Source organism: Marmota marmota, unplaced genomic scaffold (assembly GCF_001458135.2).
Source record: "Marmota marmota marmota unplaced genomic scaffold, marMar, whole genome shotgun sequence".
NCBI lineage: Eukaryota > Metazoa > Chordata > Mammalia > Rodentia > Sciuridae > Marmota > Marmota marmota.
Window position 1 is genome coordinate 13,552,418 of NW_026000082.1, and position 24,055 is coordinate 13,576,472.

The following is a 24,055-nucleotide window of genomic DNA, read 5'->3' on the forward strand; positions in this document are numbered from 1 at the left end:
ATCCCCTGTGTGCCTTGAGAGACTGCCGACCACTCCGTCTCTATATCTCCATTGCAAGAAGTAGTCCCTTATTTAGTGGACTTTTGATTTTTTTTTTAATTGTTTGCAATTGATGCAATCAGATATCAGTTCCTTTAAGGTACTATGAATTGATTTTTAAAAAAATATTCCATGCCTTGGGGCCGGGGTTGTAGCTCAGTGGTAGAGCGCTTGCCTAGCATGCATGAGGCACTGGGTTCGATCCCCAACACCACATAGAAATAATCAAATAAAATAAAGGTTTTGTGTCCATCTACAACTAAAAAAAATATTTAAAAAAAATACCATGCCTTATAAATAGCACACTTATATTACATTGAAAATTTTATGTGTGGGCCATGCACAGTGGCACATGCCTATAAGCCCAGTGATCTGGAGGCTGAGGCAGGAGAACTGCAAGTTTGAAGACAGCTTCAGCAACTTAGCAAAACTGTGTTTCAAGATAAAAAATAAAAAGGGTTGAGGATATGGTAGCTCAATGGTAGGGTGCCTATGTGTTCAAATCACAGTACTAAAAAGAAGAAAAGAATGTTTTATGTATGAATTAGAAAGTGCCCATTTATGATGTAAGCAATTAAAATATCTCTATTTTTTATAATTATATTCTGGCTGTTCTTCATATTTTAAATTATAATTTTATTACAAAAATTTTAAATCATCAAAAATAGACTTAACAATATAACAAATGCCCCAAATGTCCACTACCCTGCTTCAATAGCCCTAATGTCTTCTTTCCTGATATTTTTGTTTGTTTGTTTGTTTGTTTTTTCAGTGCTGGGGATCTAACCCTGGGCCTCAGGTATGCTAGGCAAACTCTCTACCAGTGAGCCAAATAATTGTGAAGTACATCTCAGATATCATTTCATTTTTAAATATTTTGTTATGAAGCCAAGCACAGTGGTACAAGCCTGTACCACTTGGGAGACTGAAGCAGAACGACTACTTGAGCCCAGGAGTCTGAGACCAGCCTAGGTAACACAGTGAAATCCTGTCACATTAAAAAAAAAACAACAAAAAAAAACCCTTATATGTATCTCTGGAACATAGGTTCTATTGTGTGTGTGTGTGTGTGTAGTGCTGGAGCTTGAACCCAGGGCCTTGCACATGCTAGGCAAGCACTCTACCAGCCCATAGGTACTATTTTTTAAATATAATCATAAATGCTTCATATAGGAGAGATACTTTACCAATTACATTCTATAACAATCTTCTGATTTATTTTGTCAGAGGAAAAACTGATTTAGGACTTGATATCCTACTCTGTTTTTCAAAGAATTCTCTTCTGGTTTAAAAAAACTGTGACCAATTTAAATGCAATGACAAATTCCTAGAAACACAAAACTCACCAATAATGAATAAAGAATAAGCTGAAAATTTGGTCTGGGGTTGTGGTCAGTGGTAGAGTGCTTGCCTAGCAAGTGTGAGGCACTGGGTTCGATCCTCAGCACCACATAAAAATAAATAAAGGTCTTGTGTCCATCTACATCTAAGAGAAAATATCTTATTTTATTGATTTTATTTTTTTAAAATACACGACAGCAGTGGAATGCATTACAATTCTTATTACACATAAAGAACACAATTTTTCGTATCTCTGAGAAAAATATTTTAAAACAAGAACAAACAGAAAACTGAATAAACCTATAATTAATAGGGAGATTCAATCAGTAATCAAAAACATCCCAACAAAGAAAAGGCCTAGATCAGTTGGCTTCGCTGGCAAATTCTACCATATGTTTAAAGAACTAACACCAATCCTTCCCAAACTCTTCTGAAAGACTGAACAGAGGAAGCACTTCAAAAGTCATTCTAAGCCAGCACTTCTCTTATATTCTCAAAGCCAGACAATCAGGTCTGGAGAATAGCTCAGTGGTAGAGCCCATGCTCAGCACGCATAAAGTTGTGGGTCAATTCCCAGCACCACAAAACAAAACAACAAAAATTCACCAGCACTGACATTTATTTTTTCTTTCTTTGTTTAAGGTTTTATTCAAGTGGCTCCATTTTTATTCTGACAACTTTTATACCTGGAATGCAAGGATGGTTCAACATAATAAAAATCAATCAATGTAATAAACATTAGAATAAACCAAAAAACAAAAAATGGTCATTCCAATTGATACATAGAAAGCATTTAACAAAATTTAATGCCCTTTCATGACTGAAAAAATTAAATAAATTAGTAATAGAAGGAAATTACCTCAATAGCATAAGGGACCTATATTAAAAACACAGGACTTCCGGACACAGTGGCACATGCCTATAATCCCAGTGGCTAGAGAGGATGAAGCAAGAGGATCACAAGTTCAAAACCAGCCTCAGCAACTTAGCAAGGACCTTAACACCTTAGCGAGGCCATAAGCACCTCAGTGAGATCCTGTTTAAGTGCCCCTGCGTTCAATCCCAGGTACCAAAAAAAAAAAAAAAAAAAGAAACAGGACCAACATCATAAACAAAGGTAAATGACTGAAAGTCTTTACTTCAAGATGGGAATAAGACACTGATTTGTTATTTTGGCATAGCTATTTAACAAAGTATTGAAAATTTAGCCAGAGCAATTAAAAAGAAATAAAAGGCATCCAAATTGGAAAGGAAGAAGTAAAATTATTTGTTTACAGATGATATGAGCCTATTTGTAGAAAATCATTAAAAAGCACAAAAAAGCTATTAGAATTAATAAAGCCATAGGACACAAAATCATCATACAAGATTATCAATTGTATTTAACTGGGCACAATGGTTCATGTTTTATAATCTCTTCTGCTCAGGAGGCTGAAGGAGGAGAATCACAAGTTCAAGGCCAGCCTTAGCAATTTAATGAGATCCTGTCTCCAAACAAAAAATTGAAAAATTTTTTTCAAAATAAAAAGGGCTAGAAATGTCACTCAGTGGTACAGTGCAATTAAGTTCAATCCCCAGTACCAAGACAAAAAACAAACAAAAATTAGTTGTATTTCTGTACACAAATAATGAAACACTCCAAAAACGGAAACAATTCCACTTACCATAGCATCAAAAAGAATTATATACTTAGGAATTAACCAAGAAGGTGAAAGACTACAACTACCAGGTTGCTGAAAGAAATTAAGACATAAATAAATGTGAAGACACTCCATTTTAATGGATTAAAAAGCTTAACACTGGGCTGTGGTTGTGGCTCAGTGGTAGAGCACTTGCCTAGCATTTGTGAGGCACTGGATTTGATCCACAGCACCACATAAAAAATAAACAAAATAAAGGTATTGTGTCCATCTATAACTAAAAGTATATTTTAAAAAAAGAAAGCCTGGGTTGGGGATATAGCTCAGTTGGTAGAGTGCTTGCCTTGCATGCACAAGACCCTGGGTTCAATCCTCAGCACCACACACACACAAAAAAAAAAAAAGAAAGAAAGAAAGAAAGAGAATTTAATATTGTTTAGATGATATCCAAAGTGATCAAGACATTTAATACAATCCTATTAAAATCTCAATTGCAGAAACAGAAAAATCCATCATAAGGGACTTCAAATAGCCAAAATAATCATAACAAAGATAAATAAAGCTGGAGGACTTACACTCCCTGGCTTCAAAATTTACTACAAAGCTGCAATAACCAAAACAGAGTGGTACTAACATAAAGACAGACATAAAGACCAAAGGAAAGGAACAGAAACCCCAGAAGTAAACTCTCACAAGCAAGGTATAATTTTCAACAAGATTTCCACCACTTAATGGGGAAAGGACAGTCTAACAAACTGTGCTGGGAAAACTAAGTATATCTATATTCAAATGAATGAAAGTGTACTTTTATATTATACAACATACAAAAATTAAATCAAAATGGACCAAAGTGTTACTAAAAAACTAAAAAATACCTAGGAAAAAAAAAACCTAAGTAAAACAGTTCAGAACATTGGATTTGGAAATGATTTCTTGGATATGACACCCAAAGCACAGACAATAAAATAGATAAGAAAAAAAAGATAAATTGGCTTTTATCAAGATTAAAATCAATGGTGCATCAACAGACAAAAGAACAACAGAACAAAAAAATCCATAGGATGGGAGAAAATATTTGCAAATCATATATCTGACAAGGAACTAATATTCAAAATAAACAGCTCACAACTCAATAGCAAAAAGATGAACAGTCCAATTTTAAAATGGGCAAAACAAACTCAGAAAGTCAAGGTTCATATGTTTTCTCTATTATGTGGAAGCTAGAGAGAAAAAAGAGGGAAAAGGGATTGTTGGGATCTTGAAAAAAAATAAAGAGTAGACCAGTAGAATAGAGGAAGAGAGGAGGAGAGGGAAAGGAGAGATAAGAGGGAACAAAATTGACCAAATTATTATTGTTACATTGTATACATGTATAAATGTGTAACAATAAATTCTACTATTATGTATAGTCCACCAAAGCAAATTCAAAACAATTTAAAATGGTTCTGATTGTTAAAAATAGGCAAAAACTTGAATAGATATTTCTTCAGAGAAGATACACAAATGGCCAATAAGCACCTGTAAAGATGCTCAATGTCACTAATCACAAAGGGAACTGCAAATCAAAACCACAATGAGAGAACTACATCATTCCCATTAATATGACTACTATCAAAACAACAGAAAACAAGTGTTGGTAAGGACATGGAAAAACTAGAAACATTGTGTATTGTTTGTAGCAATGAGAAACTGCAACTGCTGTGAAAAATGTTACACTAATTTCTTTAAAAACTAATAAGCACATCAGTGAAATAAGTCAATCCCAAAAAACCAAAGACCAAATGTTTTCTCTGATATGCAGATGCTAATTCACAATAAGGAGGGAGGTGGTTAGAGAAGAACAGAAGTACTTTGTAACAGACATAGGGGAATGAAGGGAATGGGAGGGGTGGGAATAGAAAAGATAGTAGAATAAATCATACACTACTATCCTATATGCATGTGATTATATGACCAATGTAATTCTACATCATGTACAACCAGGAGAATGAGATATGTAGATATGTAAAACATGTCAAAATACCTTCTATTATCATGTATATCTAATGAGAACAAATTAAAAATTATCCATTCACCTATTGAAGGGCCTCTAGGTTGGTTCCATAGTTTAGCTATTGTGAATTGTGCTGCTATAAACATTGATGTAGCTGTGTCCCTGTAGTATGCTGTTTTTAAGTCCTTTGGGTATAAACCAAGGAGAGAGATAGCTGGGTCAAATAGTGGTTCCATTCTCAATTTTCCAAGAAATCTCCATACTGCTTTCCATATTGGCTGCACCAATATTTCCATATTTGCAGCCCCACCAGCAGTGTATGAATGTACCTTTTTCCCCACATCCTCACCAACACTTATAGTTGTTTCTATTCATAATAGCTGCCATTCTGACTGGAGTGAGATGAAATCTTAGAGTAGTTTTGATTTGCATTTCTCTAATGCTAGCAATGATGAACATTTTTTCATATATTTGTTGACTGATTGTATACCATCTTCTGAGAAGTGTCTGTTCAGGTTCTTGGCTCATTTACTGATTGGACTATTTGTTTTTTGGGTGCTTAGCTTTTTCTGTTCTTTGTATACTCCAGAGATTAGTGCTCTATCTGATGTGTGAGAGGTAAAGATTTGCTCCCAAGATATAGGCTCTCTATTCACCTCACAGATTGTTTCTTTTGCTAAGAAGAAACTTTTTAATTTAAGTCCATCCCATTTGTATACACACAATGGAATATTACTCAGCAATAAAAGAAAATAAAATCATGGCATTTGCAGGTAAATGAATGGAGTTACAGAAGATAATGCTAAGTGAAATTAGCCAATCCCAAAAAAAAAACAAATGCTGAATGTTTTCTCTGATATAAGAAGGCTGATTCACAGTGGGATAGGGATCGGGAGCATGGGAGTAATAGACCAGGGCAGAGATAGGGCAGAGGGGTAGGTGAGGAGGGGAAGGGGCATAGGGTTAGAAATGATGGTGGAATGTGATGAACATTATCATCCAAAGTACATGTATAAGGATATGAATTGGTGTGAATACACTTTGTATACAAAGATATGAAAAATTGTGCTCTATATGTGTAATAAGAATTGTAATGCATTCCACTGTCATATATAAATTAAAAAAGAAAAAATTTAAAAATAGCAGGAAAAAAATTAAAATTAAGTACAGAATTACCATATGATCCAGCAGTTCCACCTCTGGGTATATATACCAAAGAATTGAAAGCAAGGACTTGAACACATATTTGCACACCCATGTTTATAATGGCAATTTCAGAAATAGCCAAAAGGTAGAAATAACCTAAGTATCCACTGATAGATGACTAGGTAAACAAAATATGGTATACATACAATGAAATAATATTTAGGCTTAAAAGGAACAAAATTCTGATATAGGTTACAACATGAATGAACTTGAAGATATTTTGCCAAGTGAACCAAGCCAGATCCAAAGAGATAAACATTATGATCCCACTTTTATGAGATACCTGGAATGGTAAAATTCAGAAAGACAAAAAAAAGTAGTGGTTAGAAGGGGTAAGGTATAAAGACAGAGAGGAACAAGTTATTGTTATATGCAAATGTTCTGGAGATAGTGATTATGGTTGCACAGCAACATGAATACACTTAATGCCACTGAACTATACACCCAAAAATGGTTAAAATAGTAAATTTCACATCACATACGTTTTATCACAATAAAAATATTCTGACCAGTATTTAGAAAACATAAGCATACTAATATATTGAGAGGGAAATGGCTATCAGAATAAAGAGATGTAATTTTTTAATATGTATTTTTTTTAGTTGTAGATGAACACACAGTATCTTTATTTACTTTTATGCTGAGGATCAAACCCAGTGCCTCACACATGCAAGGCAAACACTTTACCACTGAGCTACAGCCCCAGCCCAATAGATGTAATTTTTAAAAACTGCATAGAATTGGAGTTAGATATAATTTAGTACCAATATTTTCTAGCTATGCTTTTTTTTATCCTACTTTAAACCTCTTTGCACCTCAGTTACCTCATTTGTTAATAATATTGGTCGGGGGTGGCTATAGGACAGTGCCTGGTACTATCACTTTGCTTTTTTTCCCTTCTTATACCTAGCTCTAAGGATTTCTCAAAACCAGTGAGGTAGTATCTTGGTTTCTGCTGCATCATCCTCATATGAATAATTGTGGCCCCTCTATATTTCAAAGCAGTGAGTTTGCTTGTTAACACAGCAGAAAAACTCAGATAAAGTGATACATTCATATGGACTTACATATGTTTTCAAAGAGAAAACACCAAATGACTTAAATGCCTTAAGACTTGTAGAAGAAGAGCAAGTGTTAACTGTGTCAAGTGTTTAGCAATATGCAGTACTCATTAATTTCTTGGGCTTAGTGGGAAAGTAAAAAACACAATCTTGCACACAGATCAAAATAGGCAGATTCCCAAACCCATGGCATAAGGATAAAAGTAAACTAATACTTTATGTTAATCACAAGGCTGTCTAAAATCTTATCTTAAAGGTTTATGGCCCTTTTCTAAGTTTAAAAAAAATTACATAACACTTGTGATTTAAAATTCAAGAAAACTCAATGTCACATGCTTTTCCTACTGTGTATATATCTTTTAGTAACTATGTGATAATAATTATCATTGAATTTTATTTCAAACAGTCCAAGCTTTTAATGGGTAAGTTGCTAAAAATAAGTCATTTAGATAAGAAACATCTAAGTTGGTGAAAATTAGACTTTATGACAAATATCAAGTTATATGTCACAGAAAATTTAAACAGAAGTATTATATGAAGAGTCCCATGAAGAAATACCTGAGTAAGAAAGAAGTCTTTCAGCATTTATTGGTTTTAATATATCCAATTTACAAATGACTGTAATTATTCTATTACTTTGTTAAGCTATTTATTAGTTATTATATAATAACCATTTTTCTATGATTTACATCCTTAGCACCCTCTCAAAAGTTTTTTCTTTGTTAAAAGTAAATTAAAATGTGAGTCATGACTATTAATACAGTAATTAACTGTAAACCAGTGTTGGATGCATGCAAATTGTAAAAATTTGCAACTAGACTTAATTTTTTAGAGAAAATTACAAATATCAACATTTTATAAAAATCACTATCAATTTTCCAAAAAAATATAATTAGAGTAAGTCACCATTTAATGATAATCCACTATGAATAGTGATAAATAATTTACATATTACTTTTAATCCTATTATTCATTCATTCAATTAATCTTTACTATGTCTAATGTATAAATTAAGCATTATCATCTCCCTTTTATAGATGATGAAAGTGCCTTGCCTAGATTATTATGAAACTAGGTTACTGAATACTCATTCATATTATTTCTATATAAAGTTTAATGCTGCATAACTAATCTTAGTTGTCAGCTAGTATATTCCTAAAGCATGGAAATACTGGTCTTGTTCTCCACAGTGCTCTTACCATCATATCTTGACCAACTTTCAGTATGAGAAATCACTATCACTCTGCATCCTAAAGGAACACAACCAATGGCCATGTTTTAACATCTAAGAATAAAAGTAAACCTCAAGAAAACTGATCTCTGAATGCATAAGTCAAAACATTAACTGTCTTAATGTGCTGCTAATTCATTGATTTTATGAAAGTTATTCTGTATGCACTACCAAAATTCTCAAATGTTAAAACTGTTCCAAATTGCAATTAATTTAAAACACAAAACTTTATTTTTTTTAAAAAAAGTGACATCTAACAAAATAACATTTAAAACCAGATATTTTTCAATTTCAATTTTTGAAATAAGTATTTATAAAATTTGTCTTAAAAATTATGATATAGGGGTTGGGGTTGTGGCTCAGCGGTAGAGCACTCGCCTAGCACGTGCAAGGTGCTAGGTTCAATCCTTAGCACCACATATAAACAAATAAAATAAAGGTATTGTACCCAACTATAACTAAAAATATATATATTAAAAAATGATATAAATGAAGACATTTTTCTGAGAAACACAAATAACATAAAAATCACAATAAAAAAATCTATTTAGTTGTTTTATTTATTTTTTTAATATTTTTTAGTAGTAGATGGACACAATACCTTTATTTATTTATCTTTATGTGGTGCTGAGGATGGAACACAGTGCCTCACCCATGCTAGGCAAGTGCTCTATCACTGAGCCACAACTCCAGCCCTAGTTGTTTTATTTATATCCTTTCAACTTTACTCATGGGAAAAGAGCTTGACTTACACAGCTAGCAGAACTTTAGTTAGTTCATACTTTACCAACTCAGTTTCTTCAACTGTAAACTAGGGATTATGCTTACTCTTACGTTTACTAAGTCAGAAAAACAAAGCACAGAGTAGGTACCTCTGTGTCTCTTAGGTGGCTGCCCAGGAACTCTGGTCATATTCCAGCTGTTGTTAAAGAAGTGATCATTATGGGGCTGGGGATGTGGCTCAAGCGGTAGCTCACTCACCTGGCATGCATGCGGCCCAGGTTCGATCCTCAGCACCACATACAAACAAAGATGTTGTGTCCGCCGAAAACTAAAAAATAAATATTAAAATTCTCTCTCGGGCTGGGGATGTGGCTCAAGCGGTAGCACGCTCGCCTGGCATGCGTGCGGCCCAGGTTCGATCCTCAGCACCACATACAAACAAAGATGTTGTGTCCGCCAAATACTAAAAAATAAATATTAAAATTCTCTCTCTCTCTCTCTACCTCTCTCTCACTCTCTCTTTAAAAAAAAATTCTCTCTCTTTCTCTCTCTCTTAAAAAAAAAAAAAGAAGTGATCATTACTAAGAATCTCAATTTCAACAGTTTCTTAATCTGTGTTTTCCTGAAACTGTGGCATATATTGTCTTGTAGTGTGAGCTTAAGAACTCAAACTGCTTGAGTTTGAATCCTAAATAAATTTACTAGATTTTTTTATGATTTTGAACATGTTACTTAACCTTTTTATGCCTTTTTTATCACTGCTTTTAAAATATTTTTAGTTGCAGATGGACACAATATCTTTGTTTATTAATTTATTTTTATGTGGCACTGAGGATCAAAGCCAGTGCCTCACACATGTGAGGCAAGCACTCTACCACTGAGCTACAGCCCCTGCCCTGTTTTATCACTTTTATAAATTATTACATTTGGATTATAACAGCAGCCACCTTATAGACTTGTTATATGTATTAATAGAGGTAGGTATTTTTAAAAGTATCTGGACTAGATAAATATTCAATAAAGATTAGGTAGCTCACTGTCCTCTTGCTCCCACTATTATCATATATTTGCTTCTCATTGTAGAGTAATTGAGGTTCTGTAATTGTTCATTTCTTATTTCAAATGTTTAAGTCTTGTCATCCACAGAAACATAAGTGGTATGTTTAATAGGGACCATTCTTTTAATAGGGGCCACTTCTTTTCTTTAATGAAAATGAAACACTAAGCAAAAAGAAAATGATCACTGAAAGAATAAATGAACAGACAAGTAAGTAGAAATGAATACATAGATGGCAGCATAGATCGGCCCTATAGAACTTTTCTTGCTTCTCCAATCCAAAATGCTTGTACTGTAAAGATAACAATTTCACCATGTCTCCAAAGAAAAATGAATTCAATATCCATTAAGTCAGAATTCAACTAGTATAAAACAGCTGAAAGTCTGATATAAAGTCTCAAAGGGTTCTCAAAATTTAAACTCTCTGGGACTAAGGATTAGCTCACTGGTAAAGTGCTTGCCCAGCATGCCTAAGGCCCTGGTTGGTCCAGCACCACATAAAGAAAAAGAAAATCAAGTACCTTCTAGGTTTTACTTTCCCATTCCAAGGTAACAATTTCTCTTCAAATCTTCATTTGTCTCTCTTTCACCATTTACAATATTTGTGTTTTTGAAATAAACACCAGCCAATAAGATATACATTTCTTCATGCTCTCACCACCAGACGCATCTATCTCTGTTCCTAACCTTCTCATATTGAAGAGCAAACCGTCAACATATGAAGAGATCTCATCCCTTGGGCCTTCTCAAGGACTTTTCTCAACTTTTGATAGTTCCCCCTTTGTCCTAAAACTCCTTCCTTTTCCTTTCCCTTTCTCTTTCTCTCCACCCTCCCACCCCGTGCCTCACCTCTCTCGCAATGCTAGAGATGGAACCCAGGGCCTCACACATGCTACCCAAGTGTTCTACCACTGACCCACACTCTCAGTCCCCTAAAACTTCTATTCTAAATGATCACTGATTCCATTATGTAAACACATATCTCCCATCCTTACAAAATTCATCCATAACCACCATTTCCATCTAACAATTGCTCCAATTTCTTCTATTCTACCTCATGGCAAAAGTTCTCAAAAAAAAAAAAATCATCTTCAGTTCCTCACTTCTATTTTTAACTCATTCCCATCTAGATTTTATATCTACTGCTCCATCAAATATGCCTTTATTCAACAACCCTGATATAGCCAAGTTGAAAGGTCCCTTTCCTACCTACATCTTACTAACCACTCATAAACATTTTACATAGATGATAATGCCTCCTTTCACAAAATGCATTCATCTTTTGACTTCCTATATATATTTTCTTGGTTTTCTGCCTGCCTTTAATCACTTGTTCTGCATCCTCATTCATTTCATCTCATGGCTCAACCCTGAGCCTCTTATCTTCCCTTTCTGTACACTCTTCCCTAGATGATCTCATCTATTCCCAAGGATTCCCACTGCATTCCTCACTTGACCTACAAAGCCCTATCTGATCTTCTCCCTGATTCTTTTCCAACCTCTTTTTATATGACTCTTCCCTCATTCACTATACTTCAGTAATACTAGACTCCTTCCTTCCTTGAGTAGGGGCTTTCCTACCTCAGAGGTTCTGTCTATGCTGTTCTCTCTTCCTGGAGCATTCTTCTCTCGGTTCTTTGAATGTCTGACTCCTCAACTTTCAAGTGTCTTTTAAAATGTAACTTCTCAAAGGTCTTCTCTGACAATTCTCCCCACCACCATTTTTTTATATTATATATATTTTTATATTATATACATATATTTTATATTATATATTTTATAATATATTTTGTTATAGCTACAGAAAACACTAAGACAGTAGCCTATAACCAATAAGGGATACAATAAGATAAAAACATGATTGCCTTGCTCCGAGGTAGGCCGAATCTGTTATGCCATTCATATCCCAGTGTTCTTCCTAGAATGAGTCTGAGATTTATTTTCTTCATGGCCTTGCTAATATTTATAATTACCTATTGGTGTGGCTTTGGTCCTTGATCTAATCTTCAAATACCATGAGGTTAGGGACCACAATATTATCAGTATAAACTTAGCACCCAGCAAAGTGAGGAACACAAAGATAAAGATGATACTGTGTAAAAAGAGCTTAGATGAAGCTTACTTTTAACCAACACAGTCTTTTGGAGACCATAATGGAAACTATTTCTCTAGTATCATTAGAACTCATATTTAATCCAAATACTTGTCCTGTTTTACCATGTTAGATGGTCAAATCATGTCACCTATAAGGCAAGATAGGTTTTCAGAGTAATGCTCTCATATTTATTGATTATCAGTACATTAATGAATAGGAAAATAAACTTGTTTTTGTTTGACTCTTCCTTAAACAGGAAAAACACATATGACTAAGCATTTCCCAAAGTTCTTACATCTGAATTTGACATCAACATCTAAATATTCAAAGAATTGAGTAAAAATGTACTGTTACATTGAGATAGTATTCATTTATTTCTTAGTTCATCTAATAAATATCCAAGTATCTCCTATGCATTAGGGCTAAGGACACAGCAGCATCCAAGACAGAAAAGATTCTTACTTCATGGAGTTTGGAATAGAACTGGAGAAGCAAATAGTAGACAAGAATAATAAAATCACACAGCTAGGGTTGTGGCTCAGTGGTAGAGTGGTCGCCTAGCATGGGTGAGGCACTGGGTTTGATCCTCAGCACCAAATAAAAAAATAAATAAATACAATAAAGGTATTGTGTCCATCTACAACTAAAAATATATGTTTAAATAAGTAGATAAACAAGATCATATTCAGAAAGTCAAAAGATCAAGAAAAAAGCCAAGTAATTCTATTGAAATATATTGTTTAAAAATGTATAAATACTCCAAAATACTTCTAAAAGAATTTAAAGTAGATGTGTTTTAAAAGAATACAAGGACTACAGAGTGGGAGAAAATATCTGCAAAATAGAAATCTGATAAATAATTTATATCTAAAACATACAAAGAACTCTTAAAATTTAACAAGAAATAAAATAATTCAATTAAAAGTGGAGCTGCAGACCTAACACACACCTTACCAAACATGATGCAGATGATAAACGAGCACATAAAAGATGCTAGGGCTGGAATGTTGCTCAGAGGTAGAGCAAGTACCTTTCTAACAGACACTAAGCCCTGGGCTTGAATCTCAACATCAGGGGGAAAAAAAATAGTGACAAACATCATTCATCATCAGGGAATTATGAATTAAAACAAAAATAAGAAACTATTAGGGCTGGGATTGTGGCTCAGCGGTAGACCATTTGCCTAGCATGTGTGAGGCACTGGGTTTGATTCTCAGCACCACATACCAATAAATGAATAAAATTTAAAAAAAAAAAAGAAAGAAAAAGAAACACTACACACATATTAGAATGGTTAAAATGCAAAATAATGGATAACATCAAATGCTAATGAGGATATGGAACAAGAACTCTCACTGCTGGTAGATATGCAAAATGGTAATGGTCATTTTGGAAGACAGTTTCTTGTAAGATAAATCCAGCAATCATGTTCCTAGATATATATATATATACAAATTGGAATTTGCATAGAATTTTTTTTTGTTCTTTTCACTTATATATGACAGTACAGAAATGTTTTAATAGCTTTATTTACTATTATTTAGGCTAGAAATGCTACTCTATTGTAGAGCTCTAGTCTGCTTACCTAGAATGCCTGAGACTTTGTTAAGTTTCTATTCCCAACACAGCAAAAATAAATAAATTTTTTAAAAACACAATGTAACTATAATTGCCTAAAACTGGAAGTAACCAAGCTGACCTTCAATAGATGAATGGATACACAAACCCAGGTACACTCATACTTCAGAATATTATTCATCAATGAAAAGAAACATGTAGGCAGGTGAGATGGCACACATCTGTAATCCCAGCTACTCAGGAGTCTTGCATAAACTAAGCAAGCATTGAGCTATATCCCCCACCCATTAACATATATTTCTAAGTGAAAGAAGCCAATCTGAATGATTTGGCTTAGGATTCCAACTATTTTGGAAAAGGAAAAATTATGGAGGCTATAATAAAATAAGTGCCAGGGGTTCTGGGAGAGAAAGGAATGATGAACAAATAGGGGGAACACAGGGGATTTTTAGGGCAGTGTAACTATATTATATAATAGGATGTGTAACATTCATTTATCAAAATCCTTAACACAAAGTGAACCCTAATGTAAACTATGGCACTATATATTTCTTTTACAGGATTTTGGTAAAAAATGATATAGTGATATTGGTTTATCAATTTTAACAAGTGTATCACATTAATGTACAATGTTTAATAATGAGTAAACTATGTGAAGGGGTCGTGTATTAAAACTATACTATTTGTTCCATTTTTCTGCTCTAGAAAACAGTCTATTAAACTTTTTGAAGTGGGTATGTCTTGGGGTAGGGTTGTAGCTCAGTGGAAGAGTGCTTACCTAGCATGTGTGAGGCACTGGGTTCAATTCTCAGCACCACATACAAATAAATAAAATAAATGTACATCGACAACTAAAAAAAATTTTTAAAAGTGGATATGTCTTGGGAGTTGGACTAGGGATATGTAGAAGTGGACAAGAGGCTGCCGTCTCTCAAGGTGTTGTTTTATTTAAAAAAAAAAAAAAAAAAGAATTGACATCATTAGAAATAACTGTTCAACTTAAAAATTGAGTCTAAAACAAACATTTTGAGATGGGAAGAAGAAACCTAGTACTTTTTAAGATTTCTTTTTTCTTTCTTTCTTTTTTTTTTTTTTGGTACTGGCAATTGAACCCAGCAGTGCTTGACACTGAGCTACATCCCAACCCCTTTTGTTTTTTATTTTGAGACAGTGTCTTGCTAAATTGCTGAGGCTGGCCTTGAACTTAAAATCCTCCTGTCTCAGCCTCCTGAATTATGGGATTACAGATGTGTGCCATCTCACCTGCCTACATGTTTCTTTTCATTGATGAATAATATTCTGAAGTATGAGTGTACCTGGGTTTGTGTATCCATTCATCTATTGANCCCAAATGATGTCAATTCTTAAAAGTACTTTTTCACTTAATCTAAAATGTGGTATAATGACTTACACATAAAATAGTGTTACATAGTTTTTCCTTATACCTTTATTGATAAAATTACTCCTAATTTTATTATGGAACACTACTTTAAATTAAAAGCACAGAATTAGAAATGGACTGTAGTTCACCATTTTTAGACACATACATAATATTATATAAACTATAAAAACGCAAAATATGACATTTTATAATTAATGTATAAATGCTCATTTTACATGACATTTACAAATGTCTGAGGGGGAAAATTTTCTGGAATCATAATAAAAATTAATCTAGATCATGTTTCAATATGCCACTTGTATATTACATGTCACCAAACTATTTTTTTAACATAAGTGATAAAGATCATGAGTGTCTAAAGGGACTTTGAGAAGCTAGTATGAAAATTTAGTCAAAAAAGGAAACAATAATTGCAAAACAAAACCTTAAGATTACCTTACTTAATTGACACTTTGATAAGCAGTATTCCAGTCCAACCAAAATAACTTCCAGAAAATATACTTTCAGTCCAGCATGTTTCAAAATGGCATATAATTCCCATAAAGTGAGGTAACTAAGCAGTCAAATTTGGCAATGATTTTACAAAGACAAATCAGTGCTAGCACAAAGTTTTCTATTTCCTTTTCATTCTTTTTTTTAAACAGAGGTTAACACAAGCTCTTTCAGAAGTGCAAGGAAAATGAAACTATGCAATCCCTACTTTTGCAGAAGAGGAAACAGAGTCCCAGAAATTGTCATACCCATTTCAGGGCTCTTTTGCACACTCACTATAGTTCTCTGTTCTATTCAAACCATTAACGAACACATTAAAAAATCCATCATTTTGAATTATACTTTTTAAAAATCAATTAAAGTAGAAAAATAATGGGGATACACTGAAGTGACTAAACCACTAAAACCACTTCTCTTAATGAACTGGTGCCTTTCATGTTTTTTCCTTATTTTGCAGTTCACAAGAGTAAATAAAACCTACAATCCTGGAACTTTGCTAATCTGCCTCATCACCTGAAAGCACCAATCACTTCTTGTCATCCTTAAAAATCCACATATTCAAACTCCCATTACGTCTTGATGGCTGCCCAAATCTAATGTCCATCCAAAGACTTACATTTCTAGTAGGCAGTTCAAATACAAATAAATTTTGCTGCTGTGTCTAGTGTAGTTACAAAGAGTATGAGGCTTTGGAATAAGAAAGATCTGTATTAAAATCTACATATACACACTGATAAACTCTTGAGATTTGGGGCAAGTTTCTCAACTTTTCTGAGGCACATTTTGCTCACCTGTAGCTATATCTCAGAGAAGTGTAATGTTAGACTACATAAACCTAGCATAAAATGTAAGTGTTCAAAAAATATTATTCTCTCCTTTAATGTCATTACAAATATAATATAAAATATCTAAATTTTAAGTATCAATTCATGAAGTTTTACTCTCCCCACACCTCAGTACCCAGGATTAAACCCAGAGATGCTCCACAAATAGCCATATCTCCAACCCTTTTGCAAATTTTACTGAGACAAGGTCTATGTTACCTAGGCTGCTTTTGAACTTGTGATCCTTCTGCTTCAGCTTACTGAGTAGCTGGGATTATAGATATGCACCACTGAACCAGCTACATGAGTCCTACTTTCAAAGTTTCTATTTATGTCTACTATTATCAAATAGTAAACAGTTTCTTATCAACTGGCACCTGGTAATTTATAACTTGTCACATTAGTAAAAAATAATCAAAACGGTGTGAAAAGTCTTGCAAATGGCTAAATAAAAGTTTTCTGTTTTATTTTGTTTTGTTTTTTGGTACAGGGGACTGAACCCAGGGACGCCTTATCATTGAGCTATATCCATCCTATTTTTTTATATATTTTCCATCCTCTTTATTTTTAACAGGGTCTTGCTAGGATGCTAAGGGTCTGGTTAAGTTGCTGAGGATGGCCTCAAAATTGTGATCCTCCTGCCTCAGCCTACCAAGTCATTGGGATAACAGGCATGTGCCAACACGTCTGGCCAAATAAAAGATTTTTAAGAATTTTTTTTTAAAAGAAATTCTCTACCCTCAAAAAAATCATCTTTCCTATACTTTGAAATTCAGTGGCTCTCTTAGGCATTTTAAGTCAAATCATCAAATACAAAGGGGCCACAATATTGAAGGCAAATGGAGCTTGATAGAGGATGAATAACCATGATATGCTGGAATCAGCAGTTTCCACAGGAAATTAATATGGATATATAATAATGGGGATAATTTGAACTTACAGGGCAATATTGGGGGGGAAAGTACAGAGTGCTCTTTCTAGTCTGTAATTTATTGCTTATCAAACAGGGAAAGTGGGGATTATGTTGCTCTAATGAGCAATTATCTAAATTTAAAATGCGTGAAGTCATAAAAATAAAACTATTGTAATTATTTTAGAATGTGTGACATGCTTTTCAAATTAACAATAAAAGAATACAACCCATGTGTCTTGATTCCCCCCCATTACAACAATATAGGAACAAATTGCTACATTTTATTATTTTTCTATATTCTAGCATAATTATTTTGTTTTTTTTACAATTACTGCAAACATTTTAATGTGCATAATTATTTTGTATTCCACTAATATTATAAAAACATGAATAACAATTAAAATATACCCACTCTATAATAATAGCTGAATATCATGCTAAGTAACTTCTCACAACTTTAACCCCTTCTATACTCAAGCATATTTTTAATATTGACCCATACTTCTGTATGATTAATTTATTTCCCTTTTCCTACTGCTAATCATCCACCTATGCTTTGCATGATCCCACTTTTCTTACATACTTTAGAACTTTGTTCTGTGTGTGTGTGTGTGTGTGTGTGTATATATATATATATATATATATATATATATATGAATGTGTGTGTGTGTGTGTGTGTGTGTGTGTGTGTGTGTGTGGTCACTTTGTAGCTTTCCTGACTCACTCCTCAATTCTTGAAAAACTTAACCTGAAAAAACTCCTAGAGGATCTAGAGTTGAAGCTCAGTGGTAGAGCACTTGCCTAGCATGTGGGGCACTGGGTTCGATTTTCAGCATGTCATATACATAAATGAATAAAGTAAAAGTCCATGAACATCTAAAATAAATGTGTTAAAAATGTAATCTTCTTTAAAAAAAAAAAAAAAACTCCTGGAAAAACAAAACTCTTCAAACTGCTGGTATCAATGAGGATGTATGCTAGAGAAAGCAGAATGACTGAGGGAAAGAGTACCTAGCTTTAAAGTCAGGGCATTTATAAGCTGTGTAAACTTGGACCTATTCCTTGGCCTCTCTGAATCTAAAATGCTTAATCTTTCAAACAGGAAAAATTAACACATACTGATGAGGGCTGAATAACAATGAATATGAAGAACATATAATTTGCATTCTCAATAGGCTTTGTCTACTCAGATCGGTTCACAATGTTTTTTTATTTTTTCAAAACTCTAGGAAATCCAAATATTCCTTTTCCTACTCACTGAAATCCATATCCTTGTCTATAAATTTCATGAGATCTAAATTCCATTTTATTCCCAATAATAGCTCAGAAACTTGTATATGTTAGAGGTTTGTGTGGAGTAAAGATAATTTAGTAGAGAAATTACTGTATATTTTTAATTTCTACTAGGATTGAACAAATTAAGTTTCCTTTTTCTTTTTTTTAAATTTATTTTTATTTTAATTTTTTTTTAGTTTTCAGTGGACACAACATCTTTATTTTTTTTAATGTAGTGCTGAGGATCAAACCCAGAGCCCCATGCATGCCAGGCGAGCACGCTACCGCTTAAGCCACATCCCCAGCCCAAAGTTTCCTTTTTCAATAGTTAAAAATAATTTTAAAAATTACATTGCCTACGGTATTTTTCTAGCTAACTTCCCAGGATAATTTGATTAATAGAAAAAGGATACTTATGTTTACAAGTCCTTTCCTTCTGAAAAGCTCAAAGATTTTCTCATCAATCCTTATAATCATCTCTGAGATAAATGGAGATGGGGCAAATAGAATTATGAATTCATAATCCATAAGAGTTCATAAATTCCACAGCAAAATTTCCATCTACGTTTTCAATTTATATGTACTTTATCACAACTCTCTTTCTGAATTCACTTAAGGTACCAAATTTTCTTATTACATTAGAATATTCTGGTCTGTACCAAAAATATTTTTGTCATTTAAGAAAACAAAAATTTTATAAAGTGTTATATATAGTAAGTGAAACAGAATAACATAAAAATGATCAATTTAATCTCCTAAACTACCCTGTTCAGTCTACTGACAATAGTTCTACTTCAGCTAACAAATACAAACTAAAATATTTAGGAATTAGACACAGTCTCAGCTTCAGCTTCCTTCTACTACCCATATTGGTTCTTTTGTGCTAGGACTTTCTAATAAACTTTGCTGACTAATCAGCCAGAAACCATCCTTGCCTTTTCATCTGTCAACAGAATCCTTCTTTTGTTCAGGCAATACCCAGGAAATAAATTATGATCGATTAACTTATCTTGGCAGTCCTGATCCCCTTTTCCAGTGATTGGTCTAAGACCTGCTTCCTAGAACTGTCTAGTTAGTTGAAGGAAGATGCTAGGGATTCTTAGAGCATAGCTAGAGAAACAGGCTCTTTTGCCCGAACCCCAGTCAATTTCTTTGCAATTAGAAAGCTGTCAGGATCAATCTGATAATTAAGAGCTGAACTACTATTTTGAGACCATGAGGGGAAGACCAAGAGAATTTCCATGATCCTGACACTGTACCCAGATACAACTGCGTCTAAGAGCTTCTTTATATCTAAAATAAATGTTATGATTGTCTAAGTCACTGAGGGTCAAATACTCTGTCCCTTCAAATTGAAAGTATCCTAATTAATCCACTTGTTACTTCTGTACTACCATGCAGTCTTCACAAGAGCCCAATGAAAATTACTCACTTTGGGGGGTTTTGTCTATTTTTATGGATTAGAAAACTAAGGATTAGTAAAGTTACATAGTTAATAATAACAAAGTTGAAATTTGAATCTAGATCTAACATTGAACTTTGCATTTTATTTTTCTTTTATGATACTGGGGATTGAACACAGGGACATTCTACTACTGAGCTATATTCCCAGTTCTTTTTATTTTGAGAGAGTCTTGCTAAATTGTTCAGGCTGAACTTGAACTTGCAATCCTGCTTCAGCCTCCTGAATAGCTGAGATAGCAGGCATGCACCAATGCACCTGGCTCCTCACATTCTTTTTAAAAATACAAAATTCCGGGGCTGGGGTTGTGGCTCAGCGGTAGAGCACTTGCCTTGCACATGAGGCACTAAGTTCAATCCTCAGCACCACATAATATAAATAAACAAAATAAAGGTATTGGGTCCATCTACAACTAAAAAAAAAAAAATTACACAATTCCCTTTCTTCCTTAATTACAACTTGTGTTTAAAAAAAAAAACAAACTAGTAAGTTGTGTTATTAGCTATCAGAACGTGAGGAGAGCTAAAGAATATCAATTATTCTTATAATCTTGCCATAAGGATCTAAAGTCTGCAACTCTATTTTGTATTTAATTTATATGGGGAAAAAGACAAGAATACATATGTCAATATATTAAGTCCCAGATTATCTACTATAATGGCAAAAAAAATCCCACTTAAAAAAGTGAGATGGAGGGCTGGGCTGTAGCTCAGTGGCAGAATACTTGCCTAGCATGTGTGAGGCACTAGGTTTGATCCCTAGTACCACATAAAAATAAACAAACAAAATAAAGGGATGCTGTCCATCTACAACTACAAAAAAATTTTTTTAAAAAGTAAGATGGAGGGCTGGGGTTGCAGCTCAGTGGTACAGTGCTTGCCTAGCATTTGTGAGGCACTGGATTTGATCCTCAGCACCACATATAAATAAAATAAAGGTATTATGTCCACTTACAACTAAAAAAAAGTTTTTTAAAAAAAAATGAGATGGAGTCTTAAGTCTAATAGTCAATTTTTTAAAAAGTAAAAAAAAATATGAACCACAAATATGTTCTAAGCTGAAAGAACAAACTTCCTTATTTCAAATGATCCCATTAACCAAGTATGTGTCAATATAGAAACCACAAAGTTAACACTTCCTCATTTCTCATCTCTTCATAGAAACTGATTCAGTATAAATCTTGGCAATAAGCAAGGTCATTTTTTACATAGAAACTTATTAGAACTGGATTTTTAAAAGCTATTTATTATGTTTTCTCAAACACAAATTTATATACAGAATACTGCTTTATTAATTTCTAACTGAGCATTACAAAATGAACATGCCAGGTTTCTGAGCTGATACATGCATCTTACCTTCCCACATGCTCTGCAATGATGCCTCCTTTTAGTGAATGTAAACCGGGCTTCACATTTCATGCAATTTGGAGCCTGGGAATCTGGTACCCATACTGGAGCCACCTCCCCCAGAGTGGTAAATGGCTTTCTGGCAGGAATTCCAAACTGACCAGCTCTGAGATCATTATCTGGGCTATCTGGAGCTATTGCAAGGCACGGTCTACTGGAGATCTCAGCCTCATAACTTTCTAAATGTTCTCCATTTGTATCAGTAATAGAGATGTTTCCCAAAGATGCATTGCATACATTGGTTGCTGAGTTTTCTCCCACTTTTGCTTTTCCAAGAATATCATTTTTGTTTTTAATATTATTTCCACTGTTTGCAGGAAGGTCATTTTGTAAATGATCTGATAATGGCTTTGGAATTTGAAGTTTAAGATTAGAAGGTTGCTTGGGTCTTGCACCACCAAAAGGAACACTGATAGACTGCAAGTTTGCTACTATCTTGGGGGAAGACTGTCCAAGCAATGATGGAACTTGACTACAGAAGTTTTGTAAATAATTTTTCTTCATGAGGTCACCAGTGCTGTTTAAAAGCAGTCCACTCGCTTCTGTAGCCTCATTTCCTCTTTGTTCGTAAATATTTGAGTAGCATTCTGACTTGCTCTCTTCTATTTCTTTTTCTTCTGTTACTGAATCTTCTTTGGAAGGTAATGTCTTTGGAACAAAAGAAACAACTGGGCTCTGCATTCCATAGGAATCACAACCATTAGAGAGAGAATTTGCTGCTGGTGTATCTATAACAGTGGAGAAATCACATCCTTCACCTTCATTCATGCAAGTTCCTTGTAAATCTATACCTGCATCTACTGTTCCAACACACTCTACTGCACCATCACCATTAGTGGCCTCAGGCTGACTAACCTGTAAAAACTTTTCATTTTCCTCATTTACTTGGGTATCATTCATCTCATGTGGTTTAGTCAATTTCCAATTTGTCATCTCCTGAGAGTCAGAGAAATGCTCTGTTATATTAAGAAATGCTGTAGTGCCAAGAATTTCTTCATGTTCATAACCTTCATCTTCATCAGCCCTAACATTAGTAGGCACAAGGCAATCTGAAAACTGTTCACAGTTATTGTCCCTTCCAGACCCATTAGGCATGTCTGGTTTGAGACACAAAGCTAAACCAGACCTCAGGGATTCTTCAGTTGATCTCTCACATGTTGGCTCTTTTTTTGTCAAAATCTCCTCACTCAAGTGGGAAAAGGAGTTTGGACTCCCTAAATCTGTCTTAGGAGAGCTGTTTTTGTCTGTGAGACCTTCGCATGGTATATAGTTCTCTTGCTTTTTAACATCAGGACCTCCATCTATTCCCTGGGATGAGATTTCTGACTCAGCTGTTAAACTTGTAATAACAGGCATGTAGGGATCTCTATTTATATTTTCATCATCCTTTAATTGTAAAGGGGAACAGATATTGGCTAGATTATCAGATGAAGCAGTACATAGATGGTTAACAGAGTCCTCCTCTGCTTTTGGTCTATCCAATAGATCCATTTGCTTTTCAGAGTTTATATCTTTTTCAGTGGACCCATTCATACTAATACTAAATTGATCAGATTGTCTATTTTCATTATCTAGTGAACAGCTAAAAGAATCCATGAGAGATTGACTATTATAATCATTACAATCCTGCAAATCACTTTGTAATGTTCTTTTATCACAATTATGCATGACAGCTACCACAAGAACATTCTTCTCATCTGGCAGACAAGTTAGGTTTCCACATTTCTTATCTCCCACTTCAACAGCAATGCGTTGATCATTCTGGTTATAGTTTCTCTTAATTAACTGATCCTCTGCAATGGCATTTTCATCAATCCACATTGTGGCAATCTCTGGATTTATACTACAGTCCTGTCCATTAGCACAATGATCTTCTCCTTCCCTGGTCAGGGGAGATGAATGAGCCAGAGAGAAGATTTTTAACTGTGGTTGTGATTCACTAGAAATTGCAGGTTCATTCACACTGGCCAATGCAGAGTTAAATGACAGTTGGTGAGAAGAGGGATCTAGAATCTTATTCCACTTTGTGTCCAATAAAGTAGGAGAAATTGTTTCATCTGGAAACAAAAAAAAAAGTAGTTGCAGTAAGTTTGCTGATAACATTGAAATGCTACTAGGGCTAAGTTAATCAACATTTCCAACTATACTCTGAAAATAAAACATACCTAGGATATTTGAAAATAAAATATTCCTAGAATATAAAGGTATATAATTTTTTGCTAGGAATAAAAAATATATTTAAGACAATTCCTATAATCATGTCATCAGATTGTAATATTTGAGAACTTTCAAAGAACAAAAGAATTCTATGTTAATC

General features: G+C 33.9%; 1 protein-coding gene across 1 annotated transcript in view; it reads right to left on the reverse strand.

The window, feature by feature from the left end:
- Positions 1–24,055, reverse strand: part of Zfyve9 (zinc finger FYVE-type containing 9) — a 142,122-nt gene that overhangs the window by 93,324 nt on the left and 24,743 nt on the right. The window contains exon 3 of the mRNA XM_048816307.1: positions 21,688–23,795. Within this exon, the coding sequence (XP_048672264.1) occupies positions 21,688–23,795 (2,108 nt within the window). The remainder of the gene's footprint in view (positions 1–21,687; positions 23,796–24,055) is intronic.